The 26,558-nt window shown below is 43.7% G+C and overlaps 2 protein-coding genes across 3 annotated transcripts; one reads left to right on the top strand and one right to left on the bottom strand.

The window, feature by feature from the left end:
• Positions 1-44: 44 nt before the first annotated feature.
• Positions 45-19,923, bottom strand: LOC124002658 (bromodomain and PHD finger-containing protein 3-like). Of its 2 annotated transcripts, none has more exons than XM_046310257.1 (13): positions 19,607-19,923; positions 6,681-8,226; positions 6,314-6,470; positions 6,079-6,210; positions 5,712-5,840; positions 5,280-5,592; positions 4,804-5,082; positions 4,084-4,644; positions 3,836-3,905; positions 3,651-3,727; positions 3,368-3,498; positions 2,731-2,885; positions 45-2,584 (listed from the first exon to the last, which is right to left on the bottom strand). In XM_046310257.1, exons 2-13 carry the CDS (start codon positions 8,174-8,176, stop codon positions 2,389-2,391), a joined length of 3,696 nt encoding a protein of 1,231 aa, XP_046166213.1. In that variant the 5' UTR covers positions 8,177-8,226; positions 19,607-19,923; the 3' UTR covers positions 45-2,388. The 2 variants fall into 2 exon arrangements, with proteins under 2 accessions (XP_046166213.1, XP_046166215.1); XM_046310259.1 differs by having other exon boundaries at positions 3,368-3,465.
• A 962-nt stretch (positions 19,924-20,885) lies between these two features.
• On the top strand, positions 20,886-26,342 carry LOC124003560 (glutamate receptor U1-like). Its single transcript, XM_046311915.1, has 10 exons — positions 20,886-21,045; positions 21,221-21,306; positions 22,973-23,004; positions 23,132-23,311; positions 23,498-23,721; positions 23,834-23,931; positions 24,057-24,274; positions 24,416-24,635; positions 24,819-25,063; positions 25,178-26,342. The coding sequence occupies exons 2-10, from the start codon at positions 21,237-21,239 to the stop codon at positions 25,277-25,279; spliced, it is 1,389 nt and encodes a 462-aa protein (XP_046167871.1). The 5' UTR covers positions 20,886-21,045; positions 21,221-21,236; the 3' UTR covers positions 25,280-26,342.
• The last annotated feature ends 216 nt before the right edge of the window (positions 26,343-26,558 follow it).

The following is a 26,558-nucleotide window of genomic DNA, read 5'->3' as shown; positions in this document are numbered from 1 at the left end:
TTGTCATTTTATAACTGCATGTTAGATTAAGACTGAAAACAAACAACCGTTTTAAACAATATTTATTTGAGAAAATATTGTTTGACAGATTTTAGATCTTGTGGTATAATTCAAATTACAAGATCCAGAACTCCTTTGAGTCACCTAATAAACAGGCTAGTAGGCTTGTGCACTTATGCCTAGACAACTACAGGCTTTTGTGCCAACTGACCACTAGGAAACATTGATACAAAGAGCTACAAAGCTTCCTACATCTTTTTCAATATTTATTTTTTTAAATAACAGACTCAATTGTCACAATATAAATTAAAATCTAATATTTAGATTTTTTTTTGCATTCCTTAAATTACTTTGTGTATTATAAACACAGACATTTACATATATACAAATATGCATATGCACATAACCAAGTTTTTTTCTTTTTTTTCTTCATACCTATGGCTTCAGAGCTCAATCTACAAACCATTTCAAACTAACATTGTGCTTTTCAAGTCATTGGAGGGTTTGCAAATCACATCTTGCCACTGACTGGAATGCCAAGTTATTGACGTGGTTGCAGTGACCCATTTCCTAAGTCATGACGAGACATTTGAAAGTCCTGTTCCATCAAATAGCTGCAACAAGCACACCACCACCATTTCATATAAAAAAAAAGAAATAAACCCAGAAATAGCATCAATGTGTAAAAATGTATAAGAAGCATGGCATTTCAATGACAAATCTGAATAGGCTTTGAATCAAGCAAATCCCCTTTGAGGATAAAATATATACAATGACTTTCTTTGTCTTGATTGACTTCTGGCTAAAACAAAATGTATATTATTACTAGACTCATTGCAACAGAGTGGTTGTGTAATGTACTAAAAAGTAATCAATGAGTAATCAGATTTTATCTTAAAAAATATATATCCTAAAATCCATGTCTTTTAGGAACTCCTCCTTTCACATTTCCCCCCCCAATTTCCAAAATTATAACATTTCCCCTAAAAAAAAGGTCAGAGTCAATCAGATCATCACTCATTTTAGGTAGTTGCAGCCAAATATATTGGCACCCTTGCACTTTTCTTAAAGAATTCTCAGTCTTCTAAAATAAGTTGAAATTACCAAAGAAAACGTTGATTTCCAAAAGTTATTGGATTGTCAACATTGCAGAACCATTTTTTTTTTGGGGGGGGGGGGGCTTCAGTTTACAATAGATTTTTTTTCTGAAAATAAAAGCAAAATACCATGAACAACATTATTGGCATCTACAAGCTAATACTTGGTCACACAGCCTTTGGCCAAGTTGACTGCAAATAACACCACAAATGATCTTGCTGTACCGTTCTACTGGCAATTTGGCCCACTCTGTTCTGTAATGTTTGAGTGGTGCCGATCTCTCCATAGGTTTTGGATGGGATTCAGCTCTGGACTCCAGTACATTTCTGGGTGCTTTTTGATGTGTGTTTGGGTTGTTGTCCTGCTGGAAGACCCGCACCCTTCAAAAGAGACCCAGTTTTTGGACACTTGAGTTGAACATTGTACTCCAAAACACCTTGTAAACATTCAAGGCCTTACGTACCAGAGGCATCAAAGCAACCCCACACCTTCCCCATGTTTGAGTCTAGGGAGGGTGTTATTTTCTTTGAATGCATCATTTGGTCATTGGTAAACATAGGAAGACCCCACTCCTGAAAGAGACCAGAAAGCCCCATTGAACTTTAAAAAAATAAAAAATTAAGCCTGGGGTTGCTTTGCTGCCTCTGAGGTCCTTGAATGTGTACAAGACATCATCAAATCATGAGATTATCAGGTGTTTGAGTACAATGTTCAACCCAGTGTCCAAAAACTGAGTCTCTGTTGAAGGTTGTGGGTCTTCCAGCAGAACAACTCAAATACACATCAAAAAGAATAAAACAGTGAACTGTTCTGGAGTGGCCAGTGATACGTCCAGAACTGAATCCCATCAAAAACCTATGGAGAGATCAGCACCACTCAAACATTGAAGAATTGAAGCAGTCTGCAGCTGAAGCGTAGGACAAATTGCCAGTAGAACGGTGCAGTAAGCTAATTATTTTTCAGTTAACTTAAAGACAACAAAGTATTAGCTCCTGCCAATAATGTTGTCCATTCCATTTGCTTTTATTTTTCTAAACTAGAATTGTTAACTTAAGTTTCCCCATAGCAAAATGGTGTATAGCAATGTTGACAATCCAATAGGAACATTATTTGAGAATGTTAATTATTTAAGAAAACTGTATATTGAACCACTCAAATTCCATGTCCACCTTCTAGTAAATGAATGAAGAAAATGTTATTTTCTCACTGAAGATTGGTGTTATTGGTGAGGGTTTGAGCAGTCCTAGCCAGACAGTTTGCAGTGGATTTGCAGACTGACACTAAAATCCTTCATATAAAATTGGAGGGGTTGAAAGTGAGGTTCCCCTTGACGTGGTTGATAACGTGGTTCAGGTGTATCATGGCACGGTCGTATGCCGTGTGTACAGACTTGCGGACGCTGGGCTTCTTGCCCTCCATCAGGCGCAGTTTGTCCACCGTGTCATCCATCCCCATTTGCAGCAACTTGTCCCGTGGCAGCCATTGCCTAAAAGGAAGAAAGAGGGTTCAAAAGAACACAAAAACATACAATAGAAGCAATCAATAGACACACACATCAACTTCCCCAAAAACTGCCGTAGCTAATTAATGTGAGACTGAACTTAGGCAGAACACTAGTCTTGAATTTCTTACCAGGTCCTTTTGGTGTCGAAGAACAGCACAAGGTAGTGCCTCTCCCCGGTCTCCTTCTGCCTCCGCTCCCCCAGTTTTAACACGTCCCCAGGAGGCACGGGGATGGGGATGCCATTGTGAAGAAGCCCTTCCTGAGGCATGTCTGGGTCAACAACCTGGGGAAACACATGGGCAGTTTATGTACCCTGTTAGTCTCTGTGGTACAACAATAGGCAAGTTGGTTTTGCATTGGCCGATGGCACGGTTGGGCAGGGTTTGCACATTTTAGACCATTCCATTGCTCATAAAATGAAAACTACACCCACCTCGGGAAAGGAGTCATGCAAAACCAACTCGCTGAACTACATCGGGGCGGCAGGTAGCCTAGTGGTTAGAGCGTTGGGCCAGTAACTGACAGGTTGCTGGATTGAATCCCCGAGCTGACAAGGTAAAAATTTGTCGTTCTGCCCCTGAACAAGGCAGTTAACCCACTGTTCTTAGGCCGTCATTGTAAATAAGAATTTGTTCTTAACGGACTTGCCTAGTTAAATAAAAGGTTAAACTTATCAACCATTGCTTGTGCCAACCCCCCCAAAATATTGAAAACCAGGCCAACCCTCTTATTGCAATGAATAAGTGACTGAAGTCATGTTCTCACCATTGCTGGGTATGATGGATATCCACGACACTTAGCCCAGACTAGGTCAAGTGGTGTGAGCTCTGTGTCACTATCAAAGGGCAAAAGCATACTTCCCCCTGAGCACAAACACAAAGATGTGGGATGTTGAACTGGAAAAATGGAAATGGTTGAGATGGAAAAATTATTTTCTGTAATGATTTTTAGAATTTTACAGGACTTACTATAATGTATAAATCTATATTTGCCAATACGATTTACTGGAGCTATTTTGTCTGACCCTAAGGTGCCTGAACACACTCACCTGAGCCTCCATTCTGGCTCTCTGGGACTTTAGCCAGAGCTGGTTTACCACGGCTGCGTTTGGGTGGCAGGGGGACACTTCATCCATAGACAGAACAAAGGAAAGAGGTATGTTATTTCTGAACATATCCATCTTGGAAATCAATCTCCATTTCAGAGGGATCATGTGTTTAGTGGGATCCTCACCTATGTTTTTGGTCATTGGATGCTATGTCTGAGGAGTCATCTTTGTGCTTTCCTAGACCATTTGTAAAGCCTAGTAGAATACAAATTCTGTGCGTCATCATTATGATCTACCCCTCTCTTCCCTTATTCAACTCACAAATAAAGGGTAAAGACATGGTTTCCTTAATAACAAGTAATAACTTATTACTCATTGCCTACAGCTTTAATGAAATGACAGAGCAAATGTAAATAACATTGTTTGTATCTACCTTCTACTTTGACAAGGGGGAGGGGCTTGTCTCCTTCGCTGTCAGAGCTGGGCCCTCTGGACCTCAGGCGGTGGGATGACGGTGAGGAGGGAGTGGGGGGAGGGGCAGGGGTGGAAAGGGCAGTCTCACTGGGAGGTTTTATAGTGGTGGGGGAACTGTCCAATCCATTGGTTTTACCCTCAGTGGTCCCTACATACTGTAACTGAGCTGCTCTAATCTTTGCCAGTCTCGCTCCATTTTTAGCTTTCTTGAACAGAACAGATGTCCGCCGGCCAACTCCAATCAAAGGACAGGTGTTAGTGGGAGGACTGGGAGTCTGTGAAGGAGAGAACTTTTCAGAATCCTCCTTCTGTTTGCACGGTGTCGCTGTCTCCTCAACTTCAGCATCATCATCACTCTGCCCTTTTCCCCCACTCGGAGAGGATCTCTGGCGTTTGTAAGAGCGCCCTGGTGACCTTCGCCCTGCGGTCACAAGGCCCAGTACGGGTGGCTCAGGTGGGGCATCGCCTGGCAGGGGGGACGACGCTGGGCATGAAGACTCTAGTGTTGGTGGAGAGGCATCTGCAAGAAGGAAACATGCATTCACTTTGTTAGAATAATAAAATCAGAAATGCACAACAGCAAAATCATTAGCTAATTAAACTAACACATCCATACCAGAAAGACTAGTAGAGTTGGACAGCAACAAGCCCATGAACAATCAAAGTACATCCCTTTTACCTTTCCCCGGAGTAGAGGCTGATGTTAAAGGACTGTTCTCCACATTGTCCTTCTTTCCATTTTCTTCCTCCTCTTCCTCTTCTTCTTTCCCGTTGTGCGATTGTGAGCGCTGTTGTTTGTGCGTGACCGTGTTGATCTCTCTACGTAGCAGCCGGATGCGTTTGGTTCGTCCTCCACTGGAGCGCATGGATGCCACCATGTCCAGCTTCTCCAGCAGGGCCTTCAGCTGCTCCTCTGTGGACAGGTGGAGCCTGTTGTCTGGATCCAGGAGAGAGTCCACTGTACAGAACACAAAGGCCGTAAAAGAGAGAACAGGTAGATGAGATGAAGGATGAGAAAAATTCATTTCTGCAATGAAATGCGCGATTGAATTTCTATAAATAATAATAATTTCTTATGTGTTTTACGATTGTGAAAAGGCATATTTTTCACAGGAAGCCATTCCAAGGCCAACCCAGTTGGTGTGCTCTGCTCACCGTCCTCCCAGGTACATTGGTAGAAGCCATGCTTGTTAGGAGAGTCTGGGAGGTGCATGCCCGTGCTGGGGTCCAACCCGATGCTCTGCGCCTGTCTGTGGGCGTGGCGGAGGACGGCTCCTCCCACCTCCCGTAGGTGCAAGGCGGCTCGGTGGAACGCGGTCTCCTTGGAGTTGTACCTCAGGCAGTTGGACACCATGAGGTTAAAGTCCCCCTCCAGGTCGGTTGTGGAGCAGTAGGCATGGGCCTCCAGTTTGGCACGCATGCTGGATAAATCCATGGGCTTGGAGATGAACTCCAGATAGTCTGGCACCTTCAATTAAAAACATACAAATTAACAGACTATTCAAGAAAAGAAGGAGACAACTGCAGTACTACTTGCTGAATTTTAAATCAATGCAAAAAGTGACCCATTTATCTAACCTTACTAACCTCTGCTAGATTGACAGGCTGAGAGAAAATCTGTGCTGCGTCCTTCTCCTGAAGCTGGTCCAGGGTGGAACGCAGCAGTATTAACGCTGGGGTCAACTTCAGCTCCAGAGCAGCCTGTTGAAGTTTCATCTGGAGGGAGAGAGAGAAAGAGAGAGGGGGAGAGAAAGAGGGAGGGGGAGAGAAAGAGGGAGGGGGAGAGAAAGAGGGAGGGGGAGAGAAAGAGGGAATATAAAAAGGGTGCAGAGTCGTTTAAGGAAAGACATAAGAACGATACAGTGATTGTAAAAGTTCATTATTTTCATACGGTATATGCAGATGGTAACTCATGATTATATATTGACATTTTGTCCTCTGACTGAAACAGTACCTGCTCTCTCTTTAGTCGCTCTCTCTTGCGGACGAGTTCCACCAGGAGCCGGGCTCTCTCCAGGTCCTGCCGCAACTTCTGCCAGTACCGTAGCTCCTCCCTCGCCGCACAAAGCTTCTCATCTGGTTCCCTCTGAACACATGCACACACACATTCAGCTTCACAATTTCTATTTTACCATCAACATGATATCTATAATTGACTTTAGGTCTCTCGCTCCCTGTATCTTCCTGACCTGCTCAGCAGTCTTGTGAGCCTGCAGATGCGAGTGCAGGCGCCGAATGAGAGGCATGCCATTTCGGGACTGACGTTTCAGCAGCCAGTAGTTGTGAAGCCTCTGAATGAACTGGTTCTTCCTCTGGACAGCAACCCCAATGCAAATCTTGTTCAGCCTGTTTACGACATAACAATAACTGTTAATCATACGGCATCCTTCCACTGTATAGGTGGTGTATTAATAGTTAGTATAAGGCAGCTGTACTGTTACATTAAACAAGCTAAATAAATACACAAACGTGCTTTCTACAAGCAAATATAGTTTAGAAGGAAAACTACTGTTACTGGAAGTGGTGTGTTAGGAGAAGGGGTGTCTGAAGTCAGACCTGTGAGAGGGGATTTGAGGCACCAGCAGCACAGGCACAGCAGAGCGACGGGTCGTCTGACCAGCTAGGCTCTTCTTTCCTTTCTTCTTCTTCTGGCCTTTGGGAGTCTTTTTACTGGGCGGTGCCGGGGAGCTCTGAGTGTATGACCTTTGACCCCTGTTCCCCCTGCCTCCTACCAGCCTTCCCTCCACCGCCTCATCACCTGACCCATCTCGCCGTGACCCGACTGGGGAGTGATTCTCACAGAAGGCAGTCTTCTTCACAGAGAAGGTGGTTCCGTTGACCCCAGTCTCCCGGACCGGGTCGATCTTCATGAAGAGGCCAGCCTTCTGGGCACAGCTGACATGGAAGGCCCGGTAACAGTTGGCCTTGTGGCACTGGATGGACGCGCCCCGGCCTTTCTGCTTGCACAGGTAGCAGGTGAGCTTCCAGCGGGCTGAGGGGATGTTCTTCACCCCCTCCACTGGCTCCAGGAATACCATGTTGGCAAAGCACACCTCTGGGATCCATATGGCACAGACAACGTGGGCCCAGCGTCCATCACTAGTCTGTTTGAAGGCACCTCCCCGGTTGGGGCAGAGCACACAGTCCACAGGGCGCGAGGGGGACTGCAGACAGCAGCGGCACAGCCACTGGCCCTCAGGAATGTAGGGCACACCGTAACACTCCTGGTGGACGGCCAGGTTGCAGATGTCACAGAACAGGATGACGTTGCTGTTGAGACACTCGTCGTCCAGGCAGACGCAGCAGAAGGCATCCTCGTCTATGGCACTCTGGGACAGGGCCTGGCTCCGTGACTCCAGGATGGACTCCCTCTCCAGACGGTCGATCAGCAGCTCAAAGGTGTCCGGGGAGACGGACGCGTGGCCATCAGATACCCTCTTCTGGTTGACCATCTCCAGCCAGGCCAGGTCCTCCTCGTCCATGTCGTACTCTGCCTCACAGTCCTGCTCCTCCCCTGACTTCTCTACGAAACGGTAGTAGGCCACAGGTAGGGGAGGTGTGTCTAAAGGACACAGACAGTCAAGCACGCGGAAGGTTGGCTCGGGGAGAGGGCTTTGGTGAGAAGGGTGTTGGGAGGAATTGGTGTGACTGCCAGAACGTCGGCTCTGGTGAGATGAGGTTTTGCTCTCCCTCCTGCGGCCCTTTGGGTTGGGAGGTTTGCGCCCTGGTCTGGCTCTGCTCTGGGTTTGTTCGCTGTTCTCTTTGTTACTGTTGCACTCAACAATGTCCTGAGCCATCATCTCATCCTCTGTGATGACTGGCAGAGGGTCGGTGATGCTGATCCTGTGAAGCCTTCCATCCAGGTCCACCTCCACCATCTTCTGGGCCTGAGCATAGGTCAAAGTCTCTCTAGATGGAGATAGCTGCAATCTATAGGGGGAAGGTGGCCGCAGCTGAACACTGGAGTCCCTGCCCCTCCCCCTCCCTCTACCCCTGCCCATCTCAAGGCCAACTACTCCTGGCCTGCATCCCCTCCTCCGCAGCCTCCTCATGGGGGTTTGCACTAGCTTTCTAGATTGGAGAGGGCGAGGAGGACGGAGTTCTGCAAAAGAAGGAAAGAAAAAACCTAATCTGCTAAATTCTGAATTTCACAATAAGTCAATAGAGGAACTAATTAGAAGATATCATTCATGATATTTCAAATGTAGGCTGATTACATATCACATTAGGAGTTGACAGATAAGAAAAACCCACCATAGTAAATTTGAAACAGTCAAACACCAACTCATCAACATACTGTAGCTAATCCACTCTCCAGTGCCAGCCAATGAGATATATTTATTTTCAAACTATCTTTAGAGCATTCGGAAAGCATTCAGACCCCCTTGACTTTTTCCACGTTACAGCCTTATTCTAAAATGTATTAAATTAATTGTTGTCCTCATCAAATCTACACACAAAAAACAGTTTAGACATTTTTACAAGCATTCAGACCCTTTTCTATGAGAGTCAAAATTGAGCTCAGGTGCATCCTGTTTCCATTATTATTATTATTTTTTAACCAGGCAAGTCAGTTAAGAACAAATTCTTATTTTCAATGATGGCCTGGGAACAGTGGGCTAACTGCCTGTTCAGGGGCAGAATGACAGATTTGTACCTTGTCAGCTCGGGGGTTTGAACTCGCAACCTTTCGGTTACTAGTCCAACACTCTAACCACTAGGCTACGCTTCCGCCCCAAGTCAATAGAGTCATTGATCATCCTTCAGTCCACCTGTGGTAAATTAAATTGATTGAACATTTGGAAAGGCACACACCTGTTTATATAAAAAGTCCCACAGTTGACAGTGCATGTCAGAGCAAAAGCCAAGCCATGAGTTCGAAGGAATTGTCTGTAGAGCTTCAAAACAGGATTGTCGAGGCACAGATGTGGGGAAGGGTACCAAAGCATTTCTGCAGCATTGAAGGTCCCCAAGAACACAGTGGCCTCCATCATTCTTGGAGGTTCCTAGAGCTGACCGCCTGGCCAAACTGAGCAATCGGGGGAGAAGGACCTTGGGCAGGGAGAACAGCAAGAACCCAATGGTCACTCTGACAGAGCTCCTCTGTGGAGATGGGATAACCTTTCAGAAGGACAACCATCTCTGCAGCACTCCAGCCTTTGTGGTAGAGTGGCCAGGCAGAAACCACTCCTCAGTAAAAAGCAAGACAGCCCGCTTGGAGTTTGCCAAACAGCACCTAAAGGACTCTCAAACAAAACTCTGGTCTGATGAAACCGGAATGCCAAGTGCCATGTCTTGAGGAAATCACTACGGAAATCCCTACGGTGAAGCATGGTGGTGGCAGCATTGTGTGGGGACTTTTTTCAGGGACTGTGAGACTAGTCAAGATCAAGGGAAAGATGAACGGAGTAAAACGGAGAGATCCTTGATGAAGAGCGCTCTGGAGCAGGTTATGACCTCAAACTGGGGCGAAGGTTCACCTTCCAACAGGACAACGATCCTAGGCACACAGCAAAGACGACGCAGGAGTGGCTTCGGTACAAGTCTTGGAATGTCCTTGAGTGGCCCAGCCAGAGCCTGGAACTGAAAATAGCTGTGCAGCAACACTCCCCCATCCACCCACAGAGCTTTAGAGGATTGGGTGAAACTCCCCAAATACAGGTGTGCCAAGCTTGTAGCATCATACCCAAGCAGACTTGAGGCTGTATTCGCTGCCAAAGGTGCTTCAACAAAGTACTGAGTAAAGGGTCTGAATACTTATGTAAATGTGACAGGTTTTTAGAAATTTGGCAAATGTATTAAAAATAAACTGTTTTTGCTTTGTCATTATTGGGTATTGTGTGTAGATTGATGGAGAAAAAAACATTTCATCCATTTTAGAATAAGGCTGTAACGTAACAAAATGTGGAAAAAGTCAAGAGGTCTGAATACTTTCCGAATGCACTGCATCAAAACACAAGATTATGTAGACAACCCTTAAAATTGTGGATTTGGCTATTTTAGCCACACCCATTGCTGACAGGTGTATACAATTAAAGTACGCAGCCATGCAATCTATATAGACAAACATTGTCAGTAGAATGGCCTTACTGAAGAGCTCAGTGACTTTCCACTGTTGTACTGCGCCATTTTTTTCCTGTTTGTGGCCCGTTAGCTTGCAAGATTCTTTCCATTCTCCTTTGACCGCGCATCAACAAGCTGTTTTTACCCACAGAACTGCCTCGGACTGGATTTGTATTTATTGTCACACCATTATCGGTAAACCCTAGACACTGTCGTGCACAAAAAGCCCAGGAGGCCGGCCGTTTCTGAGATACTGGAACCGGCAAGCCTGGCACCGATGCTCAAAGTCGCTTAGGAGTGGGTCTAGGGTTTCAGGGATGGTGGTATTGATGTGAGCCATGAAGTGCTTTGAAAGGCTGGTCAACTGAAGAACATACACACATCCATCTACTTTCCGCAGGTGCTGGAGTTGTAGGCAAACTCATGGAAAACAGAATGGAAAACTCTGCACACTGCTGCTCACATCAACACCATGATCCCGGACACCCTAGACCCACTCCAATTTGCATACAGCTCAAACACTGCCCTTTCCCACCTGGACAAAAGGAACACCTATGTGAGAATGCTGTTCATTGATTCCTGCTCAGCATTCAACACCATAGCACATTCAAAGCTCACCACTAAGCTGGACCCTGGGACTAAACAGCTCCCTCTGCAACTGGATCCTGGTCTTCCTGACAGGCCAACCCCAAGTTGGTAAGGGTAGACAACAACACTTCTGCTTCTGTGATCCTCAACATGGGGGCCCCTCAAGGGTGAGTGCAAGGTCCCCTCCTCTATCCCGTTCACCCACGAATGTGTGGTCAAGCACGACTCCAACACCATCATTAAGTTTGCCGACGATCACCGACAACGACGAGACAGCGTATAGGGAGGAGGTGAGAGACAACAACCTCTACCACAACGTGAGCAAGATAAAGGAGATGATCATAGACTACAGGAAAAGGAGGGCTAAGCACGCTCCCATTCACATCAACTGGGCTATAGTGGAATGGATCCTTTGTGTCCACTAACAAACTATCATGGTCCAAACACACCAAGACAGTCGTGAAGAGGGCACAACAACGCCTTTTCTCCCTCAGGAGTATATGGCATGGGTCCTCTGATCCTCAAAAAGTTCTACAAATGCATCACCGAGAGCATCCTGACTGGTTGCTTCACCGCCTTGTATGGCAACTGCTCAGCATCTGACCGTAAGCTACAGAGGGTAGTGTGTATGGCCCATCACTGGGGCCAAGTGTCCTGCCATTCAGGACCTTTATACGGGGCGGCAGGGTAGCCTAGTGGTTGGAGAGTTGGACTAGTAACCGGAAGGTTGCAAGTTCAAACCCCCGAGCTGACAAGGTACAGATCTATTGTTCTGGCCCTGAACAGGCAGTTAACCCACTTTTCCTAGGCCGTCATTGAAAATAAGAATTTGTTCTTAACTGACTTGCCTAGTAAAATAAAGGTTTAAAAAAACAGGCAGTGTCAGAGGATGGCCCTAAAAATTGTCAGACTCCAGCCACCCAAGTCAGACTTCTGGTTCCACATGGAAAGTCTACAGTAGGTCCAAAAGGCTCATTAACAGCTTCTGCCCTCAAGTCATAAGACTGCTCAACAATGAAATAAATGGCTCCCCAGACAATTTGCATTGACTATTTGCATTTTTTTTACCCCTTTACCCCTACCTACATGTACAGTACCAGTCAAAACTTTAGACACACCTCCTCATTCAAGGGTTATTCTTTATTTTTTACAATTTTCTACATTGTAGAATAATAGTGAAGAAATCAAAACTATGAAATAACACATATGGAATCATGTAGTAACCAAAAATGTTTAAAAAAAATCTAAATATATTTTAGATACTTCAAAGTAGCCACCTTTTGCCTTGATGACAGCATTACACACTCTTGACATTCTCTTAACCAGCTGTGAGTATGGTTGAGAGAATCACCTGGAATTATTTTCCAACAGTCTTGACCGAGTTCCCACATATGCTGAGCACTTGCTGGCTGAATTTCCTTCACTCTGCAGTCAAATTCACCCCAAACCATCTCAATTGGGTTGAGGTCGGGTGATTGTGGAGGCCAGGTTATCTGATGGAGCACTCAATCACTCTCCTTCTTGGTCAAATAGCCCTTACACAGCCTGGGGGCATGTGGGGTCATTGTTCTGTTGAAAAACAAATGATAGTCCCACTAAGCGCAAACCAGATGGGATGGCATATCGCTGCAGAATGCTGTGGTAGCCATGCTGGTTAAGTGTGCCTTGAATTCTAAATAAAAATCACTAATTGTCAACAGCAAAGTACCACCACACCTCTTCCTCCATGCTTCACGGTGGGAACCACACGGATATCATCCATTCACTTATTCTGCGTCTCACAAAAGACACACAGTTGAACCAATAATCTCAAATTTGGACTGGTCTAGTGTCCATTGAGCGTGTTTCTTGGCCCAAGCAAGTCTTTTATTGGGGTCTTAAAGTAATGACGGACTGTCATTTCTAGTTTCTTATTTGAGCCGTTTGTTCTTGCCATAATATGGACTTGGTCTTGTACCAAATCTTCTGTATTTAAACTCATATCACCTTTATTTAAACAGGTAGGCAAGTTGAGAACAAGTTCTCATTTACAACTGCGACCTGGCCAAGATAAAGCAAAGCAGTGCGACAAAAACAACAGAGTTGTAAGGAGGTAAGGCAATAAATAGGGCAATACTTGTGAAGTAATTACAATTTAGCAATTTACACTAGAGTGATATACAGTTGAAGTTGGAAGTTCACATACAACTTAGCCAAATAAATTTAAACTCAGTTTTTCACCATTTCTGGCATTTAATCCTAGTAAAAAGTCCCTGTCTTAGGTCAGCTTGGATCACCACCTCATTTTAAGAATGTGAAATGTCAGCATAATAGTAGAGAGAATTATTTTTTTCAGCTTTTATTTCTCTCATTACATTGCCAGTGGGTCAGAAGTTTACATATAGTCCATTAGTATCTGGTAGCATTGCCTTTAAATTGTTTAACTTGGGTCAAATGTTTCAGGTAGCCATCCACAAGCTTCCCATAATAAGGCCCATTCCTCCTGACAGAGTTGGCATAACTCAGTCAGGTTTGTAGGCCCCCTTACTTGCACAAGCTTTTTCAGTTCTGCCCACAAATTCTCTATAGGATTGAGGTCAGGGCTCTGTGAGGGTCACTCCAATACCTACTTTGTTGTCCTTAAGCCATTTTGCAACAACTTTGGAAGTATGCTTGGGGTCAATGTCCATTTGGAAGAACCATTTCTGACCAAGCTTAAACTTCCTGACTGATGTCTTGAGATGTTGCTTCAATAAATCCACATCATTTTCCTGTCTCATGTTGCCATCTATTTTGTGAAGTGCACCAGTCCCTCCTGCAACAAAGCACCCACACAACACGATGCTGCGGTTGGGATGGTGATCTTTGGCATGCAAGCCTCTCCCTTTTACCTCCAAACATAAATGATCATTATGGCCAAACAGTTCTATTTTTGTTTCACCAGACCAGAGGACATTTCTCCAAAATGTACGATCTTTGTGCAGATGCAAACCGTAGTCTGGCTTTTTTATGGCGGTTTTGGAGCAGTGGCTTCTTCCTTGCTGAGCGGCCTTTCAGGTTATGTCAATATAGGACTCATTTTCCTATGGATATAGATACTTTTGTACCGGTTTCCTCAAGCATCTTCAAAAGGTCCTTTGCCGTTGTTCTGGGATTGACTTGCACTTATCGCACCAAAGTACATTCATCTCTAGGAGACAGAACGCGTCTCCTTCCGGAGCGGTAAGACGGCTGCGTGGTCCCATGGTGTCTATACGTGCATACTATTGTTTGTACAGATGAACGTTGTACCTTCAGGCGTTTGGAAATAGCTACCAAGGATGAACCAGACTTGTGGAGGTCTACATTTTTTTCCTGAGGTCTTGGCTGATTTATTTAGATTTTCCCATGGTGAGAAGCAAAGAGGCACTGAGTTTGAAGGTAGGCCTTAAAATACATCCACAAGTGCACCTCCAATTGACTCAAATGATGACAATTAGCCTATCAGAAGCTTCTAAAGCCATGACATAATTTTCTGGAATTTTCCAAGCTGTTTAAAAGGCACAGTCAACTTAGTATATGTAAACTTCTGACCCACTGGAATTGTGATACAGTGAAATATAAGTGAAATAATCTGTCTGTTAACAATGGTTGGAAAAATTACTTGTGTCATGCACAAAGTAGATGTCCTAACCGACTTGCCAAAACTATAGTTTGTTCACCTAAGTGTATGTAAACTTCCGACTTCAACTGTGTGTGCAGATGAGGACGTGCAAGTAGAAATACTGGTGTGCATAAGAGCAGAAAAACAAAAACAAATATGGGGATGAGGCAGGTAGTTGGTTGGATGGGCTATTTACAGATGGGCTGTGTACAGTTGCAGCGATCGGTGAGCTGCTCTGACAGCTGATGCTTGAAGTTAGTGAGGGAGATGATACTCCAGCTTCAGTGATTTCGTTACAGTCATTGGCAGCAGAGAACTGGAAGGAAAGGCGGCCAAATGAGGTGTTGGCTTTGGGGATGACCAGTAAAATATACCTGCTGGAGCACGTGCTACGGGTGGGTGTTGCTATGGTGACAAGTGAGCTGAGATAAGGCGGAGCTTTACCTAGCAAAGACTTATGGATGACCTGGAGGCAGTGGGTTTGGCAATGAATATGTAGCGAGGACCAGCCAACGAGAGCATACAGGTCGCATCGGTGGGTAGTATATGGGGCTTTGGTGACAAAACAGATGGCACTGTGATAGACTGCATCCAATTTGCTGAGTAGAGTGTTGGAGGCTATTTTGTAAATGACATCACTGAAGTCAAGGATAGGTAGGATAGTCAGTTTTACGAGGGAATGTTTGGCAGCATGAGTGAAGGAGGCTTTGTTGCAGAATAGGAAGCCGATTCTAGATTTAACTTTGGATTGGAGATGCTTAATGGGAGTCTGGTAGGAGAGTTTACAGTCTTGCCAGACACCTAGGTATTTATAGTTGTCCACATATTCTAAGTTAGAACGGTCCAGAGTAGTGATGCTAGACAGGCGGGTGCGGGCAGCTATTGGTTGAAGAGCATGCATTTCATTTGACTAGCATTTAAGAGCAGTTGGAGGCCACAGAAGGAGTGTTGTATGGCGTTTGGAGGCTATGCAGTCATTAGAGAAACTAAGTCTGTTGAGTCTGCCGATAAGAATACGGTGATTGACAGAGTCAAAGGCCTTGGCCAGGTCTATGAAGACGGCTGCAAAGTACTGTCTTTTATCGATGGCGGTTATGATATCGTTTCGGACCTTGAGCGTGGCTGAGGTGCACCTGTGACCAGCACGGAAACCAGATTGCATAGCGGAGAAGGTACAGTGGGATTCAAAATAGTTGGTGTCTGTTTGTTCACTTGGCTTTCAAAGACTTTAGAAAGGCAGGGTAGGATAGATATAGGTCTCTAACAGCGTGGGTCTAGAGTGTCTCTCCCTTTGAAGAGGGGTATGACCGCAGCTGCTTTCCAATCTCCAATTTAGGAATCTCAGATGATATGAAAGAGGTTGAACAGACTAGTAATAGGGGTTGCAACAATGGCAGGGGATAATTTTAGGAATCGTCCAGCCCAGCTTATTTGTATGGTTCCTGATTTTGCCGCTTTTTCAGAACATCAGCTGTCTGGATTTGGGTGAAGGAGAAGCAGGGGGGGTGTATTTATCAGTGGTGAGTGTTTCCTAGTCCCGGTGCAGTGGGCAGGTGGGAGGAGGTACTCATATTCTCCATGGACTTTAGTGTCCCAAAACTTTTGGAATTAGTGCTGCAGGATGCAAATTTCTGTTTGAAAAAGCTAGCCTTTGCTTTCCTAACTATGTATATTGGTTACTGACTTCCCTGAAAAGTTGCATATCGCGGAGACTATTTGAAGCTAGTGCAGTACACACAGGGTGTTTTTGTGCTCGTCAAGGGCAGTCAAGACTGGAGTGAACCAAGGGCTGTATCTGTTCTTAGTTCTACATTTTTTGAAAGGGGCCATGCTTGTTTAAGATGGTGAGGAAAGCACTTTTAAAGAACAACCAGGCATCCTCTACAGACGAGATGAGGTCAATATCCTTCCAGGATACCTGGGCCAAGTCAATTACAAAGGCCTGCTCGCAGAAGTGTTTTAGGGAGCGTTTGACAGTAATGAGGGGTGGTCTTTGACCACGGAACCATAACGGATGCAGGCAATGAGGCAGTGGTCGCTGAGATCCTGTTTAAAAACAACAGAGGTGTATTTAGAGGGAAAGTTGGTCAGGATGATACAGTGGGGCAAAAAAGTATTTCATCAGCCACCAATTGTGCAAGTTCTACCACTTAAAAAGATGAGAGGCCTCTAATTTTCATCATAGGTACACTTCAACTATGACAGACAAAATGAGAAAAAAATCCAGAAAATCACATTGTAGGATCTTTAATGAATTTATTTGCAAATTATGGTGGAAATAAGTATTTGGTCAATAACAAAAGTTGTCTCAAAACTTTGTTATATACCCTTTGTTGGCAATGACAGGTCAAACATTTTCTGTAAGTCTTCACACACTGTTGCTGGTATTTTGGCCCATTCCTCCATGCAGATCTCCTCTAGAGCAGTGATGTTTTGGGGCTGTTGCTGGGCAACACGGACTTTCAACTCCCTCCAAAGATTTTCTATGGGGTTGAGATCTGGAAACTGGCTAGGCCACTCCAGGACCTTGAAATGCTTCTTACGAAGCCACTCCTTCGTTGCCCGGGCAGTGTGTTTGGGATCATTGTCATGCTGAAAGACCCAGCCACGTTTAATCTTCAATGCGCTTGCTGATGGAAGGAGGTTTTCACTCAAAATCACACGATACATGGCCCCATTCATTCTTTCCTTTACACGGATCAGTCGTCCTGGTACCTTTGCAGAAAAACAGCCCCAAAGCATGGTGTTTCCACCCCCATGCTTCACAGTAGGTATGGTGTTCTTTTGATGCAACTCAGCATTCTTTGTCCTCCAAACACGACGAGTTGAGTTTTTACCAAAAAGTTATATTTTGGTTTCATCTGACCATATGACATTCTCCCAATCTTCTTCTGGATCATCCAAATGCTCTCTAGCAAACTTCAGACGGGCCTGGACATGTACTGGCTTAAGCAGGGGGACACATCTGGCACTGCAGGATTTGAGTCCCTGGCGGCGTAGTGTGTTACTGATGGTAGGCTTTGTTACTTTGGTCCCAGCTCTCTGCAGGTCATGCACTAGGTCCCACTGTGTGGTTCTGGGATTTTTGCTCACAGTTCTTGTGATCATTTTGACCCCACGGGGTGAGATCTTGCGTGGAGCCCCAGATAGAGGGAGATTATCAGTGGTCTTGCATGTCTTCCATTTCCTAATAATTGCTCCCACGGTTGATTTCTTCAAACCAAGCTGCTTACCCATTGCAGATTCAGTCTTCCCAGCCTGGTGCAGGTCTACAATTTTGTTTCTGGTGTCCTTTGACAGCTCTTTGGTCTTGGCCATAGTGGAGTTTGACTGTTTGTGGTTGGGGACAGGTGTCTTTTATACTGATAACAAGTTCAAACAGGTGCCATTAATACAGGTAATGAGTGGAGGACAGAGGAGCCTCTTAAAGAATTAGTTAGAGGTCTGTGAGAGCCAGAAATCTTGCTTGTTTGTAGGTTACCAAATACTTATTTTCCACCATAATTTGCAAATAAATTCACAAAAAATCCTACAATGTGATTTTCTGGATTTTCTTCCTCATTTTGTCTGTCATAGTTAAAGTGTATCTATGATGAAAATTACAGACCTCTCATCTTTTTAAGTGGGAGAACTTGCACAATTGGTGGCTGACTAAATACTTTTTTGCCCCACTGTATCTATGAGGGTGCCCATGTTTACGGATTTGGGGTTGTACCTGGTAAATTCCTTGATAATTTGTGTGAGCTTGAGATCATCTAGCTTAGATTGTAGGACGGCCGGGGTGTTAAGCATATCCCAATTTAGGTCACCTAGTAGTATGAACTCTTGACGATAGATGGGGTGCAATCAATTCACATCCCTACCGTGTCACAACACAACTGATTGGCTCAAACACATTTAGGAAAGAAATTCCACAAATTAACTTTTAACAAGGCACACCTGTTAATTGAAATGCATTTCAGGTGACTAACTCATGAAGCTGGTTGAGAGTATGCCAAGAGTGTGTAAAGCTGTCATCAAGACAAAGGCAGCTACTTTGAAGAATCTCAAACACCTTTTTGGTTATAACATGATTCCATGTGTAAAAATAATAGTAAAAATAAAGAAAAACCCTTGAATGAGTAAGCGTCCAAACTTTTGACTGGTACTGCACATATTACCTTAATTACCTTGACTTTCCTGTACCAGCACATATGACTCGGTACCGGTACCCCCTGTAACCAACCTCGTTATTGTTATTTTATTCAGTTACTTTTTATACTTGTTTATTTTGTAAACATTTTCTTAAAAACGGAATTGTTGGTTAAGGGCTTTTAAGTACACCAGTAGGTCTCCAACGATTTGATTTGGAGGTCACTCATTTTGGCTGTTCTAAAGTTCAATTAACAGTAACTGAATACCCTGATGCCTGTCTGCCTGCTTTATATAGCATGTCACAAACACGTGACTCACAGTCTGTAGGACCGAACCATTTTCGTGAATGTGGTGGTTGTACCTATTAAACTGGCCACTGAGTGTATAAATAAACATCATTGGTGCCAGTCTGCAACAAGTTTGTGCAAGACAAGAGAGACTCACATGAACATGTGCATTACATTCTATTTCTGGACAAAATAGCCACACAGAAAAAAATATTTGGCCTACTGATTTTACTAGACATCTGCAATCTAAAACAAATGAGTGTTTTTCTGATATGCTATTAATTAATCTAAAGGTAATTTGGTATTACACAAGAGTTTAGAACCTGCGAACATGACACTCGAGAGTTCATCTCGACATCCAATCACGTCTCGAGACCATCGCACACGTATTTTTCTTGCCAATCAACTGCTCGTATTATTTTCTGCTTACAGCTGAACATAAGATATAGTTGGGTTGCGGGGCGCTAAATACCAAACCGAGTATCCCGACTGTCAGCCATTTTATCCGTTCAACAACATTTGCAGTCAACACTATTATTGTGAACTGATACGCAACCGATAAAAACAATGGCAACAGCACAACCGGGGCACTATAGCCAGATTAACACTGTGCACAACTGTACAATTGCCATGTCGGCTAGATTGCCGTAATATATGCGTCCTCGTATGTGTACGCAGGCTACAGACCCTTCAGTATAACTAGGTTAGCGTAAACTAGCTTGTACATAACTAGCTCGACATGATGAAGCAAAAACAAACAAGTCAGCCAAAATGTCGGAAGTGTTTACCTTGTTTAACGTGATCCTATGGTATGCGCAAGCCAGAGAAAGGTAATATTAGATAGCTAATGTTGAAATACGACCGAAAAGGACCTCCTAATAACAAGCTAGGGCATTGCTAGCCGGTAATTTCAGGGGCGACAGCGTCATCTTCAGCACTTCAGTCCTCCATGGTGACTTCAGACAAACGCTCAAACTCGACCTGGTTACATATCTGTGATTTAGACGTTTTCAACTGGAAATATATACACTAATTGTTACATAAAATGATGTAAGATATGTCAGGTTGATGTAGCTAGCTAGATATTCAGTCAAGATGGCTTGAAAAATACGCCCCTTTGGGGGAAAAAAACTAGCACAGCCAATTGTGCGTCCTATTTTTGCCGCGTACACAGCGCGCATTCGATTATGATTGGCCGACACAGAAACCCCATTGCATCGAGTTGCAACGGGAGCACATATTAGCGCAAATCGTTGAGAAAAACTCATCGACATTTCTTGCGCGCCTTAACTTCATTATCGACGCACAACAGTATTTCACACCTGTTACGTCCAGTACAGTGTTGCTTAGAAGTTGTATTCCTTTTGATACGTTGGTTACGGTTTTAAAAAATTGGTGAACCAGGTGCATAATGTAGGCTGTGCCTGTATGCATAGCCTTTTTCTGCATAGTTACTTAACTTGTCCCAATTTATGGCAGATACAAAAACATAGATTTTAATGAAGGGGCCACATATATGTAGCCAAGAGTTAGACATGTAAGAGGAATAGCGCCATGCAGGTGAACTCGCCAGGTCCGGGGCGGCAGGGTATCTTAGTGGTTAGAGTGTTTGACTAGTAACCGGAAGGTTGCAAGTTCAAACCCCTGAGCTGACAACCTACAAATTTTTCGGTCAGCCCCTGTTCCTAGGCCGTCATTGAAAATAATAATTTGTTCTTAACTGACTTGCCTAGTTAAATGAAGGTAAAACAAAAAAAACTAGCCAGCTCCCTTTGCTGTTTACACTACACACATTCCCACCCCATTTCTTTGTCAATGTTTTTTTTTAAACCTTTTCTTTATTATTTGTTCAGGAGCCTTGCTCTGTAAACAGGTGTGAACCTGAGGCTGATTTCAAACCATTCACAATTAATTTGGCAGATTACAAGATTTTTTTCTCAATTATAGCAGCCTGTGATACAGGCTTGGATATGGGTGATTCTGTGTTTGAATCTTCCAAACATATTATTAAGTGACACATTCACAGGGGACAAACTCTTTGTCTGTCCCCCACCCCCCTTTAAAATCTCATTCTCCTCCCACAAAAAAAAGTCCATTGGCTGTTTTAGCAACTATGTTGTGTTGGGATGAATATTTCTCATCATCATTTGCCCGAGTTCATCAGGATCAGTTTATAGTTGGAAGGTTCAACACAGCAGACTCAATTTACAGCTAACAATCCTGTCAGGTATGGAGATATTTTTCATTTGTTTATTGTCATAGATTTAATATGCCCATGCTTCATACCTAGGGTATTTTTTGTCAGCTGTTTAATTGTATTCCTTAATTTGTCCCAGAGTTTTTTTATTCTCTGAATTTAATAGTTTGTAATATCAATCACATTGATTGTTTTACATCATTAGGATCAAAGGTGAAACCATGAGGGTGCTGGAGGGTGTTGTAGTGTGCACCGTGGTGCTTCTACTGTCCCTAGGGAGCTGTGCTGCAGGTAATGCAATGTTTAACATACATCCTACTGTGCTTAGAAACCCAGTGAGTGGTTTGCCTGTTTCTCTTTCACTTAAGCAAACAAAATTGTGTAAAACAGGAATCTTGACATGCATGGGATTCACCGTAACCTTGTCCCAGATGCGTTTAGTGCTCTTCCCAATGCTGTTATTGTCTGGCGTTACAGGAAAAACATTCTATTGTTAATAACCTCTAAAGAGTTGGAGCAGAACATTGCAGATTGGTTTGGTATGACAAGGAGTTGGCATCAGGGGCAGACAGCGATTTCGGGGCCCCTTAACACCCAAAGGAGAAATTTCCCCCATAAATGTACTGCTAGATTATTATTATCCCACAATTAAAAATGAAATGTATAGGGCCTATAAAGATGTTGAGTTAGTGGCTCACTGACATTTGTGTGAAAAATATATAACTAAAATAGTCCAAAATCAGTCAGTGTGGGCAGCTGGGGTCCATTTAATTTGAAACCTATGAAACATAGCTAAGTCCACCTATTGTTAGCATGATGACACAAACAAACTGGGACTCAGGCTAAATTCATGTGAAAATGACATACTGGATCTGTACTTTAGATGTTTTTCTTTAGCCGTTGGACCAGTCATTGCACTGGTGACAGTGGATATGCTCATTTTGGTGCCAGACTCCTCATGTCCTCTCTGCTTGACGTGGTATAGTTTCTCAGGACTTGACGAGTCATAAATGGGGTGACTGTCAGCTGGGCATGGCATCAAAGTGAGGGGCCGCATCCTGTCTGGCACACATACACCATACCCCACTCTGATAGAAAAAGAAGAGAGCCAGCTGACATGATCGCAAAAATCATTGTGTTTAAGTGTAGCCAAATAGTGACAGGGCCATTGAGAGCTTGTATGTGTGTCATATTTTGAATAGGAGGAACTGATGTGTGTGTCAGGATCGCCCTATGGTATTGATGGAACCCTGAGGCCTTAGCCTGAATCAAGGCTTTTTATACTCTTAGACTGCCCTCCCACCCCACAGTGCCATGGCTTTGTGATGGCTTGAATTAACTCACTAAGTGGTTTTTGGCTATAAATAGATCTTGGGGGTTTTCAACATTTTCAAGAGGGAAAAGAGATTGGCCAGATCTCTGGGATGCCGGAAACCAGTGGTGATGAGTAAGAAGGCATCAATGCACCCCCACATTCACCCTCACTATCTGCAAAGGGGTCACTGACTTAGGGTATAAGGCCTAAAGAAGGCCACAACACAAAGAGCTCTTTGATTCCGCCTGCTAAATTTGGAAGGTGCTCCCATTGCACTCAGACTGAAAGAAAAACTCAGTGATGTTAAACCAGTGGGACTGGAAAGACGCTTTGGCAATATCTCAATGCCGATGGAGATGTTCTGCTCAAGCCTGCTGCCGGTTCCCTCTCCTCTGTCTCTTCAATGTGTCAGCATGTACGTTGTTGTCCTCATGTGTATATTCCTTTATTAAATTGAAATGATGTATTGATGCATTGATACTCTTAGAAAGCACTAAAAATGTTCCACTGTTGGAGATGCTGTGAATCCTAATTGATTTAACTAAAGATGTAATTGGACATGTTCAAATACAACTTCATTTGGATGTGGGTGCTCTGAATCAAGGTAACCTCTATATTTTACTATCTTTTTTCCCTTATCAGTGCAACCAGACTTGACAATCACTACAATAAAGGTAGTAAGATACGTGTTTCTGACACTATACTTTATTGCCTGAAAGCATTTTATTTTCAAATTCAAGACATTTGCTGCTGTATAAATATGATTACATCAGAATGGTTCCTTTGTGTCCCATCTTTCAGCAAGATCCATACACCATGTCCAAAGGCTCTCAGCTGGAAGGGTACTGCATGGACCTGCTGTCTGAACTGGCCAAGAAACTGAGCTTCAAATACAACGTGCACCTGGTGAAAGATGGGTCCTATGGCAGGCAGGATGAGAGTGGGGCCTGGAACGGGATGATCGGTGAGGTGGTGAGAGGGGTGAGTAAAGCTAGCATTTTCATACATGGGTGATTATAGTACAAAACAAATTGACTCACACATCTGCTTATGATAGATACTGTACAGATTTGACTATAACCATGTGTGATGTTATTAATGCAGATAAAAAACAAATGTATAATGTGCTAGTCCATAAAATATGAATATATATTCTTGTCCCTGTAGGAGGCAGACCTGGCGATTGCTCCTCTTACTCTTACTGCTGCCCGGGAGAAGGCTGTGGGGATGACCAAACCCTTCATGCAGACAGGCATCAGTATTCTCCTGAGGAAAGACATCTCAGAAGAGGCTGGCTTCTTTGACTTCCTTACCCCCTTCTCAGTAGACACCTGGGTGGGTATCCTCGCTGCGTACCTGGGGACTGCTGTCTGTTTCTGTGTAGTAGCCAGGTGAGTGGTTATTGTGATGAACTTTCGTCAGAAAATACATTTATCGTGTGCCTGACAGGAGCCTTTTACAAGTAGAATTTAAAGATGGTTACACAAAACTCTTTCAATACAGACTCAGCCCATGCGAGTGGAGTCAACCCCAGACTGAGAAAAACAGCTTCACTCTCAGCCACAGTCTGTGGTACACCGCTGGAGCCCTCACTTTACAGGGTAACTAACAGGGATTTAACCAGGCATTTCAACCAATAGCTTACCCACAGCAGTACAACATAAGAGCTTAGGAGGAGCTTGGTGGTTTGGTCTTCTGATTTAGTATTCCTTTATCTTATTCTCAGGTACCGGTCCACACCCCAAAGCTTTATCAGGACGCATTATCTGCTGCACCTGGTGGTTGTTTGGTCTGGTCCTCTTGGCCTGCTATTTCTCCAATCTCAGCACCTCTCAGGGCTCAGACTCCAATTCACTGATGGTGAAAGGGTTTGAGGACCTGGCCAACCAGCAAGGGATTGAGTATGGGACCCTGTCTGGCTCCTCTACACTTGCCTACTTCAAGGTGAGGCCAGTGTACCCCGCCACACCTGGCCCTCCTATATCCCTCTTTTTCCCATCAAAGTGTCTCAGTTCTGTCAGTTCTCTCAGCAGCATACTGACTTTTTCTTCCTCTCCGTCCGTGTTTTTTCCCCCCTTGGTGTAGAACTCTAATAACCCAACTTACCGCAAGATCTATGAGCACATGGAAAGAACCAAGAGTTTTGTGTCGTCAATGGATGAGGGTGTTCGTCGGGCAAAGGAGGGCAACTTTGCCTTCATTGGAGAGTCTGTGTCACTGGACTTGGCGGTGGCACGTCACTGTGAGCTGATCCGTGTCCATGAGGTCATCGGCATGAGAGGGTACAGCATTGCAGGCACCCTGGGTGAGCCATGTAGTCTAGGCCAATAGTGAGATCTCATGCAACACATATTGACTTTTAAAAACTGTTCCTGTAAATCAAAATAGCAAGGCACCAAGATATTCATGCGATCCACATATTGGCTTATGGCTGATTTTATGACAACAAGCCAGCTGACATGCAGATGGTACTGTTTGTGTCATTCAGGTTCTCCCGTGCTGAAGAACCTGAGCGTGGCCATCCTGCAGCTGAGTGAGGCAGGGGAGTTGTCCTACCTGCGCAGTAAGTGGTGGGCCAGCAGCTGCATGGCAGACCCAGCCAAGGCCTCCTCCCTGCAGCCCCACAGCCTGAAGGGCATGTTTCTGGTGCTGGCCCTGGGCCTGGGACTGGGGGTGCTGCTGGCTTTCCTGGAGCTCACAGCCAAGTCCCGGAACGGTGCTGGGGAGCAGAGGGTGAGCTAGTCACTGCTGGTTTAACACTGGAGCATTGTGTGAATATTTCTATGAATGGATTAGCACATTTCCTGGTCAAGATCTCTAAACATCCATACAATTTGCTCCCCACAGAAATCATGTTGCACAGTGTTGTCTGAAGAACTGAGTCAGCGTTTCAGGGGCACCACCACCAATGAGAAGAGAAGTGAGGAAACAGACAAAGAAAAAGCATGAGGAGACATGATAGTATACGATACTATATACAGCCTGACAAAGCAAATGTCTTCATGCAGGTCTTGACATGAGTCGTGGCTTGTATACTTATTTTCAATACTATCTACCACAGTGAGACGGAGTGTATCAGAAAGGCTTCCAGACTGTTATATGATATGTTTATTAACAGAGTGATACATAAACAGTGAAGTCAATTAACAATACTACTGAAGTACTAGGTTTAAAAATAATTATATGATAGCAGAGCATTTTACTGAGAAAATCAACATGTATATCTACTGTTACAAAACATGTAATGTGTACTGATTTATACATATTTAAGGGGAGTGCAAAAATAGAAATTAAACATGAAGATCCAAGTCAAGTCATCTGTAAATTATGAAAAATTATCAGTTTCAATGAGTTTACATTTCAGTACTTTTGTTCGGAACAGATTACTGAGAACAGATTACTGCTATTAATTGTATGATGCAATAAATTTGTTTCAAAGTAGATGATTAATTTACATATTGTAGATACTAAGTAAACCTAACTGTTTTTGTACAATTGGCAGCACACATTATGCGCATTCCTTTCGAAACTATAAAACCGTTATCTACATTTCTTTGGTTATTATAGAACTCAACATATATAAAAAAAAGCATTGTCATAGAATGATGTTGATGTAAAAGTTACAGCACACCTTTCAATAAAACCAGTCTAATAATGAATATATGTTCCATTCTGTTTCAATCAGAACTATTTACCACTTGGTAATACATTCTATTTACAATACATGCATCTTGATGCAAAAATCAAAATACACACGTCAAAAAGTAGGTGATTACATTATACTAATAAACTTGTTTGGGCTCCTGTAGTGATCCTGCGTGTGTACCTGACAGTACAGATCACAGTGGTACATTTTGTACAAGCACCTAGAATCTAGATATAAGCAAGGTAATGCTATATGTTTAGAGTGTATTTCATATTCCTATGTTTAATCCAATGCTGCTCACTGCTGTGATTCTTGTAATGGCTGACTACTATCAAATGGAGTTAATAAACACATCAAATAACAGTATCATTCCAGGTCATCAATCAACATCGATTTTGTACTGTCGAATGATCTGAGCATACAGGTTTCTACTAAACACATTGTGACTCATTCAAAACAATACATCTTTAACACTGGCATGCTCTCCAGCTGTGATACAATAAGACAATCTAATAAGATTCACTCTTACCGTCAAAATAAGAGTGGCGAACTACAGCGGATCTCCCTTATCTTCTGGTTGAA

The sequence above is a fragment of the Oncorhynchus gorbuscha genome, linkage group LG18 (genome assembly GCF_021184085.1).
Source record: "Oncorhynchus gorbuscha isolate QuinsamMale2020 ecotype Even-year linkage group LG18, OgorEven_v1.0, whole genome shotgun sequence".
Classification (NCBI taxonomy): domain Eukaryota; kingdom Metazoa; phylum Chordata; class Actinopteri; order Salmoniformes; family Salmonidae; genus Oncorhynchus; species Oncorhynchus gorbuscha.
The sequence above is the reverse complement of the archived record's forward strand: the minus strand, read 5'-3'. Positions and strand labels throughout refer to the sequence as shown.